The sequence below is a fragment of the Lynx canadensis genome, chromosome B4 (genome assembly GCF_007474595.2).
Source record: "Lynx canadensis isolate LIC74 chromosome B4, mLynCan4.pri.v2, whole genome shotgun sequence".
Classification (NCBI taxonomy): Eukaryota; Metazoa; Chordata; class Mammalia; order Carnivora; family Felidae; genus Lynx; species Lynx canadensis.
Window position 1 is genome coordinate 87,988,845 of NC_044309.1, and position 21,091 is coordinate 88,009,935.

A 21,091-nucleotide genomic window follows, 5' to 3' on the forward strand; every position below is an offset into this window, starting at 1 on the left:
TGTGCCCGACCCAGAGCTTCATCTTCAAGGACCAGCACCCAGTGGCTGAAACCTGGCATCTCGCCTCCTCCCTGCCCCATGCACTAGGTCATCTGGTCCTATCTACTGCATGTCTCACCTTATCTCTTCTGAGCCTGCTCCTTGCTCCAATCACAGCCTTATTTCAAGCTTTCATCATTTCTCCCTCATGTTTCTGCATGAGCCAGTCTCCTCAGTGTCCCAGGTTTGCTCCTGAGCCTTCTCAAGTCAGCCTTCCCACTGCCCTCATGGTCTTGATTCCATCGTACCCTTGTCTAATGTCATTTGGTTCAAATTCCAGCTTAGTAGGGCATTAAATGGCTCTTGTGTATGAACCCTGCCTGTTGTTTCTGTCTTATCACCCTCCAAAGGATCACAGGTGCCTCAGGACACTAGAAGACATGCATCATGTGCTCTCGTGCCAACCTGTCTTTGCATATGCATGTTCCCTGTCGAAATCTCCCCTTTCTCATATTTGCTTGGTCAATTCGTATTCACTTTCTTAAACGACAGCTCAAATGTCACTTTCTCCAGGAAGCATCCCTCAACTGACCCATTCCTTCTCCTCTGTTGTTCCCGAAACCACTGGTAACCCACCTGAGTTAGGCTTCCATATAACCTGGATTTTTTAAATCTTTCTCTTAAAACTCACTGCATTGAGTTGCTGCTGGTTAGTGACTCTTTCTCCCTCCTCAGCTCAGCTCCAGGAGGACTGGAACCTCACTGGGTTCACCTCCTAATCCCCAAGGCAGACTCAGTGCTCAAGACATGTTCGGTAGGTAAAGGAACAAACTCACAGGCAACAAGGGTCTGATCCACCTGGTCTCCTGCAGGGGATTCGTCCTGCACCCTATGCTATCAATATCTTTTCTACGTGCCACCATACTTGAGTTAAGGGATGTCTTCTAAATGGCTTCTTTTAAGCAGTATGGCTGGTGTGCCCTGCTAGCAAATAGTTCATTCAGAGTAGAAACTCAAGTCCTGATAATGGCCTTCAAAGTCCTACTGGAGGACCCCCTCCCCCCATTCTCATCGCCTTTCTGACATTTCCTGCAACCCAGACTTCGTTCTCTCTACTCTAGCCACATGAGCCTCCTTGGTGATTCTGGAGAACACCAGGCCTATTCCTGCCTCAGGGGCCTTGCAGGTGTCTAGAATGTCAGAAAGCTCTTCCTCCAAGTAACTGCACTTTTCAGTCTGTGCCCAAACGTCACCTCAGTGGCACCTTCTTTAACCACCCATGCACCTCACACTTCCTGTATTCCTGCATCTCTGCCTTGCTCTTCTCCATAGCATTTGTTATCTGCCATGGGATACATTGTGCTGTTTGTCTCCTTCAATGGATGTAAGTTCCGCGAAGTAAGGATTCTAGTCAAGTTTATTCCTTGAGGAATCCTCAGCATCTAGTTCCCGGTATGCAGCAAGTGCTTATTGGTTTACCTGGCCCAGCAAGTCATGGTTTTCAAGCTTTTAAAAAGCAGTGCAATCCACAACATGACCGACAGCCTAATTTAAAAACGAGCAAAGGACTCAAATGTAGAACAAATAAATATTGAAGAACACTTGATGTTTCTTTTAATAAGACCTAGCTGTCCAACAAGCACGTAAGATGTTCAACGTCAATAATCATAGGGCAAAAAAAAGCCACAACGAGATACCATGTCACATCCATTAGAATGGCTACTTAAAAACAAAACAAAACAAAACAAAAAACACCAGAAATCAACAAACATTGGTAAGGATATGGAGAAACTGGAACTCTTGTGCATTACTAGTGGGAATGTAAAATGGTGTAGTGCTATGGGAAACAGTATGGCCGTTCCTCAAAAAATTAAATAGAATTACCTTATCATCCAGCAGTTCCACTCTGGGCAGATAGGCAAAAGAACTGAAATCAGGGACTGACAGTTATCTGCCGACCCATGTTTATAGCAATATTATTCATAATAGTCAAAAGATAGAAGCAAGTGTCCACTGATGGTCAAATTAATAAAATGGTTTACTGTTATACAAACAGTGGAATACTATTCAGTCTTTTTTTTTTTTCTTAAAGTTTATTTATTTTGAGAAAGACAGAGACAGAGAGAAAGGCAGAGGGAATCCAAAGCAGGCTTCACACTGTCAGTGCTGAGCCAGACACGAGGATTGGTCTCCCGAACTATGAGATCATGACCTGAGCCGAAATCAAGAGTGGAACGGTTAACTGACTGAGCCACCCAGGCACCCCTCAGAATTTTATTCTCTATTAAGACTGAATAAGAGGGGCACCTGGGTGGCTCAGTCAGTTAAGAATTCCACTCTTGATTTCGGCTGAGGTCATGATCTCATGGCTCATGAGTTCAAGCCCCACGTCAGGCTCCACCTGACAGTATGGAGCCTGCTTGGGATTCTCTCTCTCTGCACTTTCCCCACTTATGGGCTCTCTCTCTCTCCCAAAATAAATAAATAAACTTAAAAAAAAAAAAAGGATAAAATTCTGACACATTCTACAACATGGATGAACCTTGAAGACATTATAAGTGAAATAAAGCAGACACAAAGTGACAAATATTGTATGATTCCACTCACATGAGATACCTAGAGTAGTCAAATTTATACAAACAAAAAGTAGAATGGTAGTTGCCAGGGGAAGGGGGTGGGGAGGAATGGGGGTTAGGGCTCAATGGGTAGAGAGCTTCAATTTCAGAAAATGCTCTGGAGATGGATGGTAGTAATGGTAAGAATGTATTTAATGCCACTAAACTGGACGGCTAAAAAAATGGTAAAATGGTGAATTTTATGTTAATGTATATTTTCCCACAATTAAAAAAAAGGCAGCACATCTCTTGCCTGAAACTCTAATAAATATTAAAGCCTAATATGTATGGCAGCTGGAAGTAAAGCTGCTGTAGCTGAAGCAGAAATAGAAGGGACGGGATGTGTTCACTCTGCTTGGCACCTCTGTGCTGCCTCCTAGAACGTGGACCCCAGAGATTCAGGACTGTCTCAGGGGAGGTTCGTGGCTCCATCCTAAAGTGCTTATGCACTGGTTTCACTGTTCTCAAGGAAAGGAAGTTAAAAAGCTACTCCTGGCTCCATTTCTGGGAGGAACTTAGCACCAAAGGAAAACGACATCATCAACTGGTCTTGGGCCAAATGTCAACGCTGACTCATTTTTTTTTTTAATTTTTTTAATGTTTATTCATTTATGAAAGAGAGAGACAGAGTACAAGTGGTGCAGGGGCAGAGAGAGAGGGAGACAACAGAATCCGAAGCAGGTTCCAGGCTCTGTGCTGTCAACACAGAGCCCGATGTATATTGCTTGAGCTCACGAACCACAAGATCATGACCTGAGTCGAAGTAGAACATTTAACCCACTGAACCACCCAGGCGCCCCTCCATGCAGACTAATTTTTACAGAATCACTTCACATCTCAGTGGCAGGGGAGACTATCAGGGGAGAAAGAGCAACATTAAGTCACTGGCACCCATGTCTTACTATCATTAATATCTCACATTCTCTGAGCACTTTTCCATAATAACTCATCTTCAAAACAATCCTATCGCATAGGTATGAAGGAAAATTGTGTGATCGCCAATTTACAAATGGGTAAAGGTACAAATTCAGTGGACATTATCCACAGAGAATCACAGAAGTGGGACTGACTACAGGATAACTGCTCACATATATCAAGGATTTATTAATTAAGACTCTGGCTAAACATTTCCATGGACAATTGATTTCATACTTCTAATCAGTCTCTTTCCTACCATACTTGGTGGTACTAACTATTATTACTCCTTTTTATAGAAAACTAAGGCTCAAAGAATAAATATCCTAAAATTAAATGGTTTAATAAGTGACAGACTGGGATGGACCACTCTGAACCATACCGCTCCAGAGCCTGTGCCCTTAACCATTATTATTCTTTACTGCCCATCTGAGTCCTGGACTTTGGCTCTTTGGGAAAAGCCCCATCAGTGCTTCCTTCAGCCTTGAACACAAGAATTGCTGATGAGACTCCATGGGTCACTGTGTTTCAACTCTAAGTTGAACTAGTATGAACAAAATAAATCAGTAGTCTTAGTCCATAAGTGTAAATGCAACAGGATGCTGTTGCTGACCCTGAGAAGAGATTCCTAGATCCTTTAAAATCCTATAAAAATGTATATACAAAAATATCCTTGAGTATTAGAAGAAAAAGTCACATTTGGATCATCTCATTCAATGTTTCTCTTCTGTAAGCTAAATAATGTGCTGGTGGACAGAGTACGGATTACTCCCTATACTTTTCTGAGGGTTTCTTCAGAACTTTCTGAGGGGCTGCCTGGGTGGCTCAGTTGGTTAAGCATCCAACTTTTGGTCTCAGTGCAGGTCTTGATCTCAGGGTTGTGAGTTCAATCAAGCGCTGCACGGAGCCTACTTAACAAAAAGAAAAGAAAGAAAGAATTTTCTGAGGGTATCTGCTTTATTCTCTAGAAACTGAAGAAAGGAGAGACACTTTGTGGTTTGTCAATAGGGCATTCAGTCTACAGGGCTGCCCCATGGGATGCAAGGGCTTTAGGCCAATTAAAACAAGTACTAATTTGGAAGAGCATCAGGGAGGGGCTCCCACTGGACAACGCTAACAGACAGGCAAGGGGAAGAAGGGAGCAAAGCCATGGCAGGGCTGTAAGCCAATGGCTAGGGTTACTTGCATCCCTCCATCCCACCTCCTTCACAAAAACCTTGAAGTGGCTCCTTTACAACCACCAAACATTATATACACTATTTCTTGCAACAAAGCTTAGAGATGATGTGGGCGTTTTATTTACTCTAAGCATTAAGAACCTAATAAACACCAGCTCTTCACACATGTGTCACCTTTAGCTTTGTGCGATACCTGGAATACAGACCCACTAGCCCACTAACTCTGGGGACACTGCCTTTCTCTCTCCCACTATAGACAGGGATTCAGCTCAAGCGCCTCACAGTGGGGCCAGAATGCACAGGTTCTTCTCACCTGAGAACTGGGGGTGAAGGAGGGTCTTACCGAGTTCTCCTTCAGTTGCAGCCCTTCCCCATTGGGAAGGGAGGACCGTCTCTTAGTGGAGTTCCTGTTCGGGGTTGAGGTAATGGCCCCTGCTTTCTTCTTCACAGTGAGTACCTCACAGCTGGCTTGGTCTTCATTGTATGTGCTCTTCCCGGCATTGATAACCCTGAGGAAAGAGCCAGAGGAGCGGTCAGTGATTTCTGGAAAGCTCAGAGCCCAGTCTCAAGGGTCAGCCTGGGCGGTCTCCACAACGGACACAAAACTAAAGTTCTACCCAGTACACAGGACCCTATGGTCCTGGTATGTTCTGTGCCCGAGTAAACTAATTTTTCTACAAATGGAATGACACTAGCACACACTAAAACATTTACTAAAGCATTGTTTTGAGCCCAGCTCACCTTCCCAGGTGTCTGACAGATGTAAGCAACCTCCCCCTCCTCCCAATCCAGTTTAGTCAAAACACATGAGATAATCACTCTTTTGGCCATTACAAAGAAGATAGATAGGCAGGCTGCTTGAGTTCTCTTGCATTTCTCCAAGTGATAAAGAGCAAAACCCATCATCAATCTTACAGAGAACAAGGCAGTGCAGGAATTTACAGCACGCTGTAAAATCCAAGGGAACGAAGAACCACATTCCTTTACCGCTATGCCCACTTTTACTTTACACACAGAAAACTGAATGGATCAGAGGTTTATTCTTTTAAAAGTATCTTTAGTCCTTCATTTTTTTCTCCTGTGGAATAATGCTCATCACAAGGTGCCATTGCATTGGGCCCCCAGGCAGTCTGATTTGGACATGTGACCATATGATATTATAGCATGTTGATAATGCTTCAGCCTAATTACTAAATGTTTTAAGCATAGGAATGCATTAGAAGAACATGCCACATTTATATACACAATGGAATACTACGTGCCAATGAGAAGGAATGAAATCATGCCATTTGCAGCAACATGGATGGAACTGGAAGGTGTCAGGCTGAGTGAAATTAGAGAAGAACAGATATCATATGTTTTCACTCATATGTGGAACTTGAGAAACTTAACAGGAGTCATGGGGAAGGGGAAGGGGAAAAAATAGTTACAAACAGAGGGAGGGAGGCAAACCACAAAAGACTCTTCAATACAGAGAACAAACTGAGGGTGGATGGGAGGCGCGAGAGGAGGGGAAAATAGGCAATAGGCATTGAGAAGGGCACTTGTTGGGAGGAGCACTGCGATGAACCAGGGGAATCTACCCCCAAAACCAGCAGCACACTTTACACACTGTATGTTAGCCAATTTGACAATAAATAATATTTTAAAAAAAAAAGAAGAAGAACATGCCACATCGTTCATATACCTTTTCTGTATCAGGTGACTGCAGACTGAACTCTTGGGTTTCAGCATCATTTTCTTGTTAAGTAATTAATTAGCAGCTAAAATAGATCTCCCTAAGGAGAGCTCTCTTTAATTTGCCATTGGCTGGGTTTTCTTTTCAAAACTTCCACTGTGTCACAGTAGGTGATAGAGTGGGTGTGCAGAGAGGATACAGAATTCAGTGGCAAGGAAAAAAAAGATGCCTTTTTTTTTTTAAGGTGAGACGGTTGGAGATCCACTCTGTCAGTGTGATCCATACACTACTCTATCAACTCCCTCCTAAGTATAGATAATCCTTTTCGAGTACTTTTCCTTTTACTTTTCAATCCTGAAATAATTATAGACTCAGAGTAAACTCCAAAAACAGTGCAGAAGAGTTTCATGCATCCTTCCCCTAACAATATTATTTCACAACTTACAGTGTAATATCAAAACAAGCAACTGACACTGATGAAATACTGTCAACCAGGCTGCTGACCTGATTCAAATGTAACCGTTTTTTTTTTTTTAAATACCAAATGGCTCTCGGCACTGAAAACTGCATGGGTCTCCATAATGCACACACACCACAACCAAACAGGAAACAGAGCGCACATGTGGGGCCTGAGTGCCCCAAGATATAAGGGAGTGTGTTTCAAGCATCCTTCTGCCAAACCTTGAGACATGCTTCAGTTATTTTAACGTTTACCTTTATTCTTTGGAGCACCTAGGTGGCTGAAATTAAGCATCCAGCTTCAGCTCAGGTCATGATCTCATGGTTCATGAGTTCAAGCCCTGCATCAGGCCCTATGCTAACAGCTCGGAGCCTGGAGCCTGTTCTGGACTCTCTCTCTCTGTCTCTCTCTCTCTCTCTGCCCCTCCCCCACTCATACTCTGACTCTGCCTCTCAAAAATAAACGTTAAACATTTTTTTTAATAAAAAATTTTCTTTAAAAATACATCATTTTGAAAAAAAAAACACAATAATTTAGAAGTTCATTCCCATCTGTTACACATGAAGACAGAAATGTTCATGGTCTGTATATTCGCCATTAAAAGCCTTTTCTTTTCTATTTACTGACATCACTTGATTGGAAGGAGAATTGTTTTTAATGACGCATCATTTGCAATTACTTAAATATACATGTTATAGGACAAAGACCGTAGCAGCCATCTTTTATCTCCCCTATTTCAAATTCCTGTATGAATCAAAACTGTTCCATAATTCTTATTGGGTTTATTATAAATTTCAACTTAAGCATGCTTTTTATAAACAAAAGCCTACTTTCACTCATTTTACATACTACCCTCCTGTGTAAGGTTTTTAAAAAGTAGATTGCTGCTTACAGAGTTTGAAATTCACTGTCCTAGGGGCCTGCGTAAGGAGGTGGGGAACTGTGACGTCAAATCTGCCTCTTGTGTTTATGACACACACTTGCTGATGGAGGGGATGGGGTCGGGAAAGATCAAGGCCTAGTTTTCTGCCACAGCTTCACTCTCTTTCCTTCAAAGAGGACAAATTTTCATACGGTTTAAGTTAAAATGTAGTTTCATATGGTTTAAGGTACAAAGTGGCTACCTGCATGAAGACTATTAATTTGCCACACTTACCACATGAGCTAAGTAACTTACTCCAGGTTTCACAGCAAGGAGGTGCTGCAGCTGGAATGCACCATGAGGTCTCCTGTGACCCTGCCCCCTTCGACCCAACCTCTATGACACATGGGGACTTGCATCAGCCTGTGGTGGGCAGAGCTGAAGTGTGTGGGGAGGAACAGAATAAGCAGATGGGGTGAGCTCAGTACCAGGCCCGACAGAAACAGGAATAGGCTCCCTCTTCTCTAACTATTGGAGAAAGGGCCCAGAGGGAGGATGAAGGATGGATGGGTCAGATCTGCCCGTCTTGAGAGGGGTCCACATTTAGTCCAGAGGTTTGCAGCTGGCGAGCCTAGTACAAAACATGCTTTGTCTAGGGGCGCCCGGGTGGCTTAGTTGGTTGAGCATCTGACTCTTGGTTTCAGCTCAGGTCACGATCTCATGGGTTTTGAGTTCAAGCCCTGCATCAGGCTCCACGCTGACGGTACAGGGCCTGCTTGGGATTCTCGGTCTCTCAAAATAAATAAATAAACTTAAAAAAAAAAAAAAAAAAAACTTTCGCTAGAGTCAGTCTCTCAGATCTACCCTTGGAGAACCAAGTGAGGCAGAAGAAGCAGGTCTGAAATACCACACCTGCCTCTTCTTAGTCACTGGTAGTGACTTCCCAAGCAATATGTGTGGGGTGGACTATTGGCCGGATGGGGATGTTACACTCCCTGTGTCTCTCCCTTGAGCGTCTTCTCCAGGGAAAGCCGAAGTGGAGGTCTGGCTGGGAAAATCAATTCGCGACAAACATCCCCTCCGTCCTGTCCTCTGTACGATATCCTAGCTGCTATTTCCGGAACTTGGCATCACCTTGACCGTTGGCACCTCAACTTATGCTGTAGTCGAGTCTTTTTGTAACAAAAAAAGCATCACTGGTCTCCAATAGCTACGTTGCCAGGCTGACTCATCTGCCACTGCTGTTTTCTAACAGTCAACTAAGCTACTATAATTACACAAATCCTGACTCCCGGGTCATCTTGAAAGGGCTTTATCTCCTACCTCTCTTAGTGGATATTAAACTCCCAAGTCTTTGACCTAACTTCAGCAAGAAACCCTAGAAACTTTATTTTATGCATGAGAAGCCTGGGGCCCTGGAAGAGCCTGACATGCACAAGGTCACACAGCTAAATACAGCAGAGCTGCGAACACACTTGTGAGCTCCCAGCAATTTCTGCTTCAGCTCTCGGTTGTTTTATTTTCCTATTGTGTGTCTATTCTTATCGGCACTTGGTTCAGAGGGCTGTACCGCGATGACTCATCAAAGCCAGACTACTGTGACAGAACAATCACTGGTGGCCTTACTTTGCCATTTCGCGTTGAGTACAGCTTATGAAAGACAGTAATGAGATACCAAAAAGTTAGAAATGTCAACCTGGTGGGAAGACAGCAACCCCAACCCTGGAAACTTCTTGGGTCAAATATCTGATTGTTATTCAGATGTTAAAGATTTAAAGCCACTGCCTTTTTTAAAAAACACAACTCTTGGGGTGCCTGGGTGGCTCAGTCGGTTGAGGGTCCGACTTCGGCTCAGGTCATGATCTCGTGGTTTGTGGGTTTGAGCCCCGAGTCGGGCTTTGTGTTGACAGCTCAGAGCATGCAGCCTGTTTCGGATTCTTTGTCTCTCTCTCTCTCTCTCTGCCCCTTCCCTGCTCACACGCTCTCTCGCTCTCAAAAATAAACAAACATCAACAAAAATTTTAAAAAACCACAACTCTTGTCCCATATTTTATACTATTTCAAACTCCCTACTCCACACAGCTTTAGTGCAAAGACCCAATTCTTCTTAACTTCCCTTGGCTTTAAAAAGCTTGGCCTCTCTCAACTTAAATATTGTTTACTAAATTTAAGTGAAACCTTCAATTCCTCTAAAAGTAAATTGGGAAAAACTCTTATTCTCAAGCTGAGGAGCTTCGCGATGTTAACAGATTCAATAATTTTATTTAATCTAAGCAGCCAGATTAGTAGCTACACTCACTTCTTGTCTTATACTCCAGCAGGAAGTCGGCACTATCCTGAGATCAAGAGGAATGACTGTAAGATGTGCATTCTTTATCTAAACATGATGCTTATTCTGAAGACTTCAAAACAAAATGCTGGTGGACCATGAAATGTCCTATCTTTAGTGATGTCATTTTCCAGTTTCCTACAAGGAGGGAAAACGTCTTCCTTGGAATTGAACTGGAGGCAATAAAAAATAGCATTAAGAACATGGGCACTATGGGGCGCCTGGGTGGCGCAGTCGGTTAAGCGTCCGACTTCAGCCAGGTCACGATCTCGCGGTCCGTGAGTTCGAGCCCCGCGTCAGGCTCTGGGCTGATGGCTCAGAGCCTGGAGCCTGTTTCCGATTCTGTGTCTCCCTCTCTCTCTGCCCCTCCCCCGTTCATGCTCTGTCTCTCTCTGTCCCAAAAATAAATAAACGTTGAAAAAAAATTTTTTTTAAAAAAAGAACATGGGCACTCTGCCTGCGAACACAGCACACGGCAGGTGCTCAAGAAATGTTTGCTCAGTGAGTGAATGAAACAGAAATCAAGTCCGCTACTTCTGAAATATGGCGTAATAATTGTATCCTACATTTGGTGAAAATGAGCTATGTGCCAGGGACTGATGTTAGCATTTTACATGTGATAATTAACTCATTTGAGCCTCTTGTCAGCTCTGTGAGTGAGCCACCACTGTTGTTCTTTGTAAAGGTAGGGCACAGCCAGTGTCCAGTCAACTCACTTAACTTCTACAAACCTCAGGTCCTGAGCAGTACGTCACGGATTAAATGAGAGTTGCTAAGTTACGTGTGTTGGGAGGGGGGGATTTCTGGTCATCCATAAAGAACTGGAAAAATTTGAAGTTAGGATTACAGTTCAGGTGGGAGGATTCTTGGGAGGATCTACGGGAAGAATGGCTACTGTCTCTTCAAAAATCAAGAGTTTACACCCAGTTCTTTCATCTCGTAGAAGACGCATTCGCCTTGGGAGAGACCTGTGACAAAATCCATCTTAGGACTTTGTCCACCTTCAGTTGAACCCAAACACCGAGATTTCTTCCCCTTGTATAAAACAGTTAAATGCGGGATTTTAAGGACTTGGAAGTCAAAAATTCTATGCGTGTATCAGATACAGCTTGAAGCCATGACCTGAGTACCAGACATGATATAACCAAGAGACCACAGAAATAGAACCTGTTTTAAAAAAGCAAATGATTTTCTGTGCCACTGTCACACATTTAAGAAACCTGTTTTTTAGGGTGCCAGGGTGGCTCGGTTGATTAAGCATCGACTTTGGCTCAGGTCATGATCTCGTGGTTTGTGGGTCTGAGCCCGGCCCGCATCAGGGTCTATGCTAACAGCTCAGAGCCTGGACCTGCTTTGGATTCTGTCTCCCTCTCTCTCTGCCCCTCCCCCACTCACACCCTGTCTCTCTCCCTCTCAAAAATAAACATTTTAAAAAATTTTTAAAAAAAAGAAAAGAAAAAGAAACCTGTTGTCCTTCTTTCTGCTTCTGAAGTACTCTGGTCATGGGACACCTGGATGGCTCAGGCGGTTAAGTGTCCGACCTCAGCTCAGGTCACACACAATCTCTCAGTTCTCCAGTTTGAGCCCCACATCAGGTTTGCTGCTATCAGCCTGTCAGTGCAGAGCCTGCTTTGGATCTTCGGTCCCCTTCGCTCTACCCGTCCCCCACTTGCACTCTCTCAAAAATAAGCATTTAAAAATTTGTTAAAAAAAACATACTTCAGTCACAAATTTTTAAAAACAACTGAATTTCAGCAGTAAACTCCTGGTTTTAATTGCAGCCGTTTAATTATCAAGTTATCTGCCTTATCATCTGCTCAAAATCTTGACTACAAGGACACTTATGTGACTGTAGGACATAGAGAACCTATTACTAAATTCAGACAAATAAGTACTCTCAAGTATACTCAAGTAGTGAGCCTTTGTCACAAAGGACACAGGCTCAGAGAAAGAGCAACGAAACCACTTCCGAAAGGATTGACAAAGACAATCAACAGAGAATAGTCACAAGTGACATTTTCTTTGAAGGATTCCATGCATCACGTCCCTTGCTAGCACTTGACGGTGTCACCTCATTCATTACCCACCTCCTCCCTGACCGTACACATGTGAGAAAGTGCGACAGGGACAATGGTCGGAAAGACCTAGCAACACCTGGCCTCTGCTGATTACTAGCCCTGGCTGCGTGTTCTCGGGCAAGTTACTTTTGCTCTCCAAAATGCCGAGAAGAGTCCTCTCCGATCACAGCACAGCGTGAGAAGTAAATGCCCCACATGGCAAGTGCTTTACAGTTTCTGGCACACAGCGAGCGCTCAGTGTATATTACTTATTAATATTAGATCAAATACAAAGCCAGCTGCTTCTTCTGTTGGGCCCGGGGGGCTTTATCCAGTCCTGTAAGTTTGAGGAGACTCTCCTCCTCCCTCCCCTTTCTTTTAGTGTCCCTCTGCCTGCCTCAAGGACACATGGCCACCTCCAGGCATCCAGAGGCTTCAGGTGGCATCACATGACACTTTCCACAACAGGGACCTTGAGCAAGGCCGTCTGCTCCTCTGAGCCCTCTTCTCAACATTATTGCAACATTGAAGTCACACGTGACAGTGTTCTGTGCACAGGAGAGCCCTCGCATGGTCATGCCTGCACCACTTCTAGGCTCCCATCCACACCTGCCCACGGATGGCGTTTCTGGGCCCCCAGGCTCCTGGATTCAAGAGCTCAGGCCGCACACCCACAGAAAAAGACCGAATACAGGATTTGACTTGGTTGTTTTGGTTATTATTATATTACATCATGGTTGTTTTGTTTTGTTTAGAGAGGGCACACACAAGCAGAGGTTAAGGGCAGAGGAAGGGAGGGAGAGAGAAGGAGAGGGGGAGAAAGAGAGAGAGAGAGAATACCTCAAGCAGGCTCCACACTCAGGGCAGAGCCTGATGCAGGGCTTATCCCACAACCCTGGGATCATGATCTGAGCTGAAATTAAGAGTCGACTGAGCTACCCAGGTGCCTCTATTGCTTTGTGGGGTTTTTCGGTTTGTTTTGCTTTAATGTTTATTTTTATTTTTGAGAGAGGGAGATCGCCCAAGCAGGGGAGGTAAATCTTTATTTGAAATCTGAAGCGGGCTCCATGCTGAGAGCAGAGAGCCCTGATGCAGGGCTAGAACTCATGAACCATGAGATCACGACCTGAGCAAAAAGTCACTCAACTGACTAAGCCACCCAGGCACCAACCCCCTCCATTGCTTTTTGCTTTTAAAGGAAATAATGGCCTGAACACTCTAGGCTAAAAAGTTTACACTAGTGTTAATACTGCTAAGCGGGCAGTAATTACACTGGCTAAGAAGGCAGAAGTAATTTATAAAGGACATCAGGTGTAGTGAGATATTGCTGATTCATATATAATTGAGAAGCAGATAGCAAAAGGCTGTAGGGGGAGGGGTGGGAAATGAATCATTTATGGAAGACTAAATACAACTATCGATTATTAAAATCCTCTTTTCTAGGTAACCTCCTAGGCAATGTTTCCTGTGACACTCAAGTGGTTACTGACCTCCCAGATAGGCAGGTAGGCTGGAATGTAAGGACAACTTAATTCCTAGCTCCAAGGTAGTTAATAATCACTCATTCTTGGTATACTGGAAAACCATGGCTCTGACCAGGAAGCTAAGCCTTTGATAACAGCCATCAGCAAAAAGAGCCAAAACATCCATGGAGAATAATAGCTTCTTCCAGAGAGTTCCAGCCACCTCCGGGTAGGAGGGAGAACAGGAGGTCATCTCAGCCCCTTCAGTTAAAAGTCAGTCAGGGGTTACCAGGCAGTGGAATTCTCTGGGGTGTTAGGCTCTCCTCACCTTTTGGAAGGTGACTACCAACACCTAGAGGAGGCAGCATGGTGAACAAAGATAAATCCAGGCTGGAAAAGAGCACATACATGCACGTCTTCTCCATTAGACAACCTTACCTCTGGTTCCCAGGCTCTGTCTATGGGTAGGCAATGAAGGGACGTGACCAATCAAGCATTGCTAAATGGGGTCTCAAGAGCCACATTCAGCCCCCAGAGAGGTGATTATTTTTAAATTTTTGCCAACAAAATACTTTTTAAATGTTTGCTTACTTTTGAGAGAGAGAGAGAGAGAGAGAGAGACAGAGAGAGAGAGAAGGTTCAAGTCAGGGAGGGGCAGAGAGCGAGGGAGACAGTCGGAAGCAAGCTCTGCACCATCAGTGCAGAGTCAAGTGCAGGGCTGATCTAACGATGGTGAGTGAGATCAAGACCTGAGTCGAAGCTGGATTCTTAACCAACTGAGCCACCCAGGCGCCCCATCCATAAAATATTTTTGAAAACGTAAACTAGTTGCCAGTATTAAAAAGTTGGGATATTTACATGAAAATCCTTATTTTCCTATTTCTCTTGAAAAACAGTACATCAGGTTTTGCTCCTGTCCCAGTGTCTTCTGGCAACAATCAGAGACAGGACACCCCAGACCTCGCTCCGTCTACTGTGACATTTACGTCACCAGCCTGGCCCCATGGGCATTTGATTCTGCAACCCTGCATCCCGATCTCTGGGATTTGATAAGTAAACCAAGAAAATTGTTAGATAAACAGTATACGGATTGAAATCATTACTTGAAAAATATTTACTATGGAACCAAGTAGGGTTAAACCAAGAAGACTAGGATGTGGTTTCCACTCTCAAGGAGCAGGCAGTCATCCGTAGTTGGGAGACCTCCTTACAAATAACTATCATTTGTTCAGATTGATGCCATACTCAAGGTGTGTGTCACAAAGGGACCTGAGCATGCAGAAGCGGAGACACCTCTGTAACACAAGAGTTGGGGAAGTATTACAGATGAGGTGGCATCTGAGCTCAGCCTTATGGAATGAAGGAGGAAATCAGAGAGCAGGCAAGGAAAGGCTCTCCAGGCAGAGGAACAGTCTGTAAAAGAGTGATGCAAACTTTATAAAGAGGGGCTGGGTATGACCTAAGTATAGGCTTGGTGAGGGTGCTACATCAGAACTAGACCATAAAAGGGGTGCCTGGGTGGTTCAGTCAGTTAAGCGTCCAACTTCGGCTCAGGTTATGAGCTCATGGCTCATGAGTTCGAGCCCCACATTGGTCTCTGTGCTGACAGCTCAGAGCCTGGAGCCTGCTTCATTCAGATTCCATCTCAGTCTCTGTCCCTCCCCTGCTTGCACACTCTCTCTCACGCAAATATAAACATTTAAAAAAATAAAAAAATAAAGAACTAGACCATGAAATTCTATCAAGCTTTATCCTATAGAGCTTATGACCCATGGGATGAATCTAAAATTGTTTAAAGAAAGGATTCTTAAGATCAAAACTATTTTGGAAAACAGCAGTAGTGGTTTAATGGAGGACAGTTTATAGAGGATAAATGACAAAGGCAAAGTGATCAGCCAGGGTCACTTATAATAGTCCAGGTGACAAAGGGGTCGTGAATCAAGCACTGACTCTGGAAGGAAAAAAGGGAGGGTTTCAGAGGATCTGAAACAATAGAGAATCCCAGGAGGACCTACTGGACAAAGGTCATGGAGGAGAAGGGAGCAAAGAGGAGGACTCTTAGGTTTCCACTGGCAGAATGAGCAGACGAGGTAAGCTGATTATGAATGGTGAGGAGAAAGTGAAACAAGTCTTGGGGGTGGGGAGTGCTGGAGGAGGAGATCATGACATTGGTTTTAGGTTAGTGAACACAAAATTCTTGGTACCAGACATTGCAAAGGCAGTGGCAGCCCACTTTGACTTAGCGGGCATCAGCAAACTACGGCTCGTGGGCCAAACCTGGCTCCCAAGCTAAGGATAGCTTTTACATTTTTTTTTTTTTTTGTATGGTTCCCCAAGCTAAGAATGGTTTTTACATTTTTATGTATGTGAGGGGAAAGAAAAATCAAAGTACTATTTTAAGACACGTGAAAAGTATATGAAATTCAAATTTCAGTGTCAATAAAGTTTTATTGGAATACATCTATGCTCACTCATTTAAGTATATCGTGGCTTTCCAGGTACAATGGCAGTTCACAGTTTCTGCAGACACTGCCTGCAAAGTGTGTGTATGTGTGTATGTGTGTATGTGTGTGTGTGTATATATACAAAAAATGTGTGCTGACTCCTGAATTTAACTATTAGATTGAATGCTCTAAAATTGTTGTTGTAGGTCAAAAACAATCAAATACTGACCATTTTATGTCATTACATGTAATAAAGAAGTGAGCAAAGATATCAACTTGAATAGAATTTACTGTGCACCTTGGTGTTCGTAGTCACATTAACTTTGGATATACTTTGCTGCTGGCATTTGGGGGCCATCATTAGCTTCTATCTCCCTCACCAAGATAATTAAAACTAAAGATTAACAAAACTCAAGATCAAAAGAAGCTATGGGGTCACATAGATCTCCCCACATACACAATATTTTCTTCTTCATATTAGCCGTTGAAGAAACGAACTTTCAACAAAGCAAAGATAAAAACCAGAAAGCTGTTATCGGGCATTTCCTTTCCATTAGTCTCCAGGCCCTCTTGACCAAACCATTAATACTACCAAAGTCTAAGCTCCGCATTTAGATAAAGAAGTCTGCGCCCTGTCAGATGCTGGAACAATCCCCATTCAAGGACACAGTGCGGCTATGCTGGGGCCAAGTGACGTGAAAATAAAGCCTACCCAAACAGGACTTCAAGTTTGCAGCTTTTGCATTAAATAAAGCCAGTTTAGAACAATAATATTACTTGCATAAGCTTCTATTGGCAATTAAGAAAGGAAAAAAAAGCAGTGTGCTTGAAGCTACTCTATATCCAAAGATAAGGTTTCCTGTATTTACCAGATGTACCAGTGCTATCAGCAGAGTCAGAAACAGGCACTTTTTAAAAAACAAAATGAAAGTCCATCTCAAATGTGCAGTTTAAAAATGTGAATGTCACAAAGGCTGAAACTGATAAAAATGAAACCAGAAAATAAAAAGACGCTAATCTCAACAGACAACAAATAAAACACCTAACTTTTTAATCAGCAGTTTCCTCAAAAACTCCACACAACCCTGACTTTTCCCTTGCTCTGGGATAAAGAAAGTTCCTCACCATCTAGAGCTCCCCTATGTTCCTTTTTAATCTTAAGGCAACACAACAATAATTTTATATACAAGGTGGTAAGAAGGATGAAACTCTAACTTGAGAGTTCTGAGTCCTGGTTTTAGAAAAGATCTTTAAAAATGTGCTCTTCTATGAGAGAGGAAGGCCACTCATCCACCTGTTTTCAAGTGCACATGCTGAGTGGCCTTCACATACAACAGGGCAGGAAACAACAGCGGGGGCAGGCACACAGGTTTCTCTCTGCTAGAAATCTGGGAGGCAGTTAAGAGCAGAAAGACTCTGGAACCAGATTTCCCCAGGTTTGAAGGCTGGATCCACCAATAAGTATCTGTGTGATTTGAACTTTATCTCCCTGGGCCTCAGCTTCTCATCAATAAAATGGGGACAATGAAAAGTACTTTCCTCTTAGGGAAGGTGTCTGACCGTTAGAAAACAGCTGTTAATAGAGCTTTTACATCTAACAATTTATGGGTAATGCTTGTAACCTTGAACACGAGAAAGGTGGTGTCACTGGCCTCATTTCATTGGCTCAATCAATATGCTATAAAAAACAATTCAGTTCAACATCCTAGACAAGCTGTTCTGGCATTTGCCAGCAACTGAGGTTTTAAATGATGTATTGTGTTCACATAAATGAAGCTCTTGTAATTAGTTGCACAACAGCCTATAAATAGAACACAGGTATTGCAAGAAGGAATTGTGACATGTCACATGGTTTCAGCACGCCAACATACTTTTTCCAAGGCAAGCACAGCATTACTGCAAATGTACATTAAAAGCAACAATTAATTTCCCACTCATAACTTAAGTCATTGTTTAAAAAAAAAAACAACCCCCAGAACGCTTTAATTGAAAATAATCTGCTTTGGAAAATCTTCATCTCTATGTGAACTAATTTGTAGAGACTGTTTTGTTTCCAGATTAAAGCCGGAATATAAGGGCTCTAAGTGACTCAGTTGGATAAGCTTCGGACCCTGGGTTTCGGCTCCAGTCATAATCTCAAGGTTCGTGAGTATGAGTCCCCACATCGGGCTCTATGCTGGCAGTGCGGAGCCTACTTGGGATTGTCTCTCTCCATCTGTCTCAGACTCTCTCACTCTCTGTCTCTCTCAAAATAAATAAATAAACTTAAAAAATAATAAAGCCTGAATACAAAAAGTAGCCCTTTGAAAGCTGGTTGCTGTCTGATCAAACATTACTACCTTTGTGCCTAGACCCAAGGCGACGCCATTAACAATTCAACTCTCCCAGATTTACAAAAGAAAGAATGTTTAAACCTTGAGGCCCCAGAAGGGCCAAGAGGGGTTCCATTTTAGGCAAAGTGATCTCTACACCCTCAAAAAGCTTTCTAGAAAGTACAATGAGGCTTTGCTATGGCCTGGAAGGAGACAAACGCACTAAGGAGGATGTAAACTATTTTTAATTGGATGCCCGGCACCATCCTTAAATAAAAAAGAGTAGGGGGCTGCCAATATACTCCAATTAGTCAAAAAGTTATATTCCATATTGCTCTGTGTTGATTTTAGTTGTTTTCTTTATCTCCAGTCACATAGCAGGGAGTAGGCGTTCAATAAACATTAGTTGAATGAATGAACAAATGAACTTGTTTTCTCCATAACATCCCAAGAGGGACACTAGAATAACAAGTGAATTCTAGGCCTGCCTATTTGTTTTTTGTTTTTGTTTTTTAAGTTTATTTATTTTGAGAGACAGAGTGAAAGAGCGCATGTGTGTGCACACAAGCAGGGGGAGGGCACAGAGAGAGAGAGAGAGAGAGAGAGAGAGCGAGAGTGAGAGAGCGAGCAAGCAGGCTCCAAACCATCAGCACAGAGGGGCTTGATCTCACAAACCAGGAGATCATGACCTGAGCCAAAACAGTTGGACACTTAACCTACTGAGCCACCCAGGCACCCCTGCCTATTTGCTTCTTAATGTTTAAAATGTTTTATTTTTTTTTCAAGTTTTTTTGAGAGAGACAGAGAGAGAGCATGAGTTGGGGAGGGGCAGAGAGAGAGAGGGAGACACAGAATCTGAAGCAGGATCCAGGCTCTGAGCTGTCACCACAGAGCCCGACGTGGGGCTCGAACTCACCAACTGTGAGATCATGACCTGAGCTGAAGTCAGACGCTTAACCAACTGAGCAACGCAGGCGCCCCTGTGCTTAAAATGTTTTTATTGGGGTTTCCCATCCATTGGCTTCAAGAAAAATAACTGTGTTCCAAAGAAAAAAATTAATCCTAAGTGCTAATGGAACTTGAGAGCGTGCCCTGTCAAGTGAGCCCCAAACAGCTGCAAAAAAAGGGCTGATAAAACAGAACCTAGTACATCCCTAGGTGGACTCTTAACTCCACTGCTGGTCTCTGCCTTAGAACCAATGCTCGCTCAGTATTAGTGCGGCCTGACCCAGGTGGCCTTGGAGGCCAGGACGGTGCTCTCTCAACACTGAGACTGCCGTGCAGGAGGGAAACTCCAGGGGCCCGAGGGGGACCTGGAGGTAGCAGAAAGGCGATTCTGACACCATCAGTTTAAAGCTGCCTGGCAATGCAATGAGTTATGTCAGCAAGCAGAGATTCCCTTCCCCAGAGATATCCAAAAGCAGGTTCATCGCCTCAGAGGGACACTCTGAGGATCTCTGCACTAGGTTCTAGGCCTTCTTTTCCAACTGTTGAGTCTCTATCTGTCACCATACCCAACTCCAGTTAATGTAAAACCTATCCTGCTTTCAGAGCTAAAATTAATTTTTAGCGAACAGAGCTTTGGAGCAGTACCTAAGACAATCCTGTAATACCTGGTAAATCATATTTGACATATGGCAAGTCTCTAGCCATATGGCAAGCAGAAATTGTGATTAACTCAAACTTCCTATCCCCCACTAGCCCTTTAATGTGGGAGTGTGCAAATGAGCCTCAAATGTTGCCGTTCCCTGGGGCCCCCATTTGGCTTGCTTTTCTTCCTACCCAACTTTCTCTGGGAGATCTTCTCTATTCCCAAGGCTTCATTTAAGGCCTAAACACTAAGCACTGCCATGTTCGTGTCTCTGGGGTGTTCTGGGGTGTTCTGACTGCATTTCTGAATGCCTGCAGGATATCTGCATTTGCATATTGCACACATTCAAGTTGCCCAAACCTGCTCTCATTCTCTCTTTCCGTCTACCTCTGTCTCAAATGCAATCCTCCTCCTGTTGTTCCTGCCTTCGTGGACCAAGGATTCCAAGGAGCATTCCTGTCCTCTTGGCTTTTTACTCTTGTCCGCATCTAGTCCCTCGGCCTATATAGCACAACTAGGACTGAGTTTAGGCCAAGTCCCATGCCTTGTTTAGACCCATATCACATTGTCCAGGCACCATCACAATAACCTAACTGGTTGTCCCCTCCGCTGATAGATCCTATGCAGCATGGAGACACCGACATTTCTCAACCATGAACGCTGGCCACATCACTCCCATGTTCCAATTCTCTCAAATGGACACTTAAGATTTTAGGGTAAAATGTAAACTCCTTAGCTTGCCATACAAGGATCTTCATGATTTGGCCCTTATCCATGTCTTCATCCCATCTGCTCTCCTCACACCTCCTTATTTTCAGCCATAAAAAACAGCCATGGGTTTACAGAAAGCAGTGTTGCTACAAACCACAATTCCTTGACACGTGCCTTTCCCTCTGCCTACAATGATCTAACCTCCTCTTGTCTGACAAATGTCCCCTTGTCCTTCAACACTCAGTTTAACCACCACACCACGCTAAGGGTGCTTGATATGCACTTCTTTATTGTAGTTCTTAAATCCTGCAATGTAAGCACTAAGCACTGCAATTGCTACAGTCACGGAAATTACCAGAAACTTGGACTGGTTTCCTAGCTCTGCCATTTACTAGCTGTGTGACTTAGGTAAGTTAATTGACCTTTCCAAAACTCAGTTTCTTTAGCTATTAAACTGGGCCACTGTGTGAATTAAGAATACAAACGTATGTAAAGTG

The 21,091-nt window shown here is 43.5% G+C and overlaps 1 protein-coding gene across 2 annotated transcripts in view; it reads right to left on the reverse strand.

The window, feature by feature from the left end:
- Positions 1-21,091, reverse strand: part of PPM1H (protein phosphatase, Mg2+/Mn2+ dependent 1H) — a 281,418-nt gene that overhangs the window by 171,954 nt on the left and 88,373 nt on the right. For both annotated transcript variants that reach the window (XR_004343889.1, XM_030323105.1), the window contains exon 2: positions 5,031-5,196. Coding sequence is in view for 1 of the 2 variants with exons in the window: in XM_030323105.1 (XP_030178965.1) it covers positions 5,031-5,196 (166 nt within the window). In the remaining variant the exon portion in view is untranslated. The remainder of the gene's footprint in view (positions 1-5,030; positions 5,197-21,091) is intronic.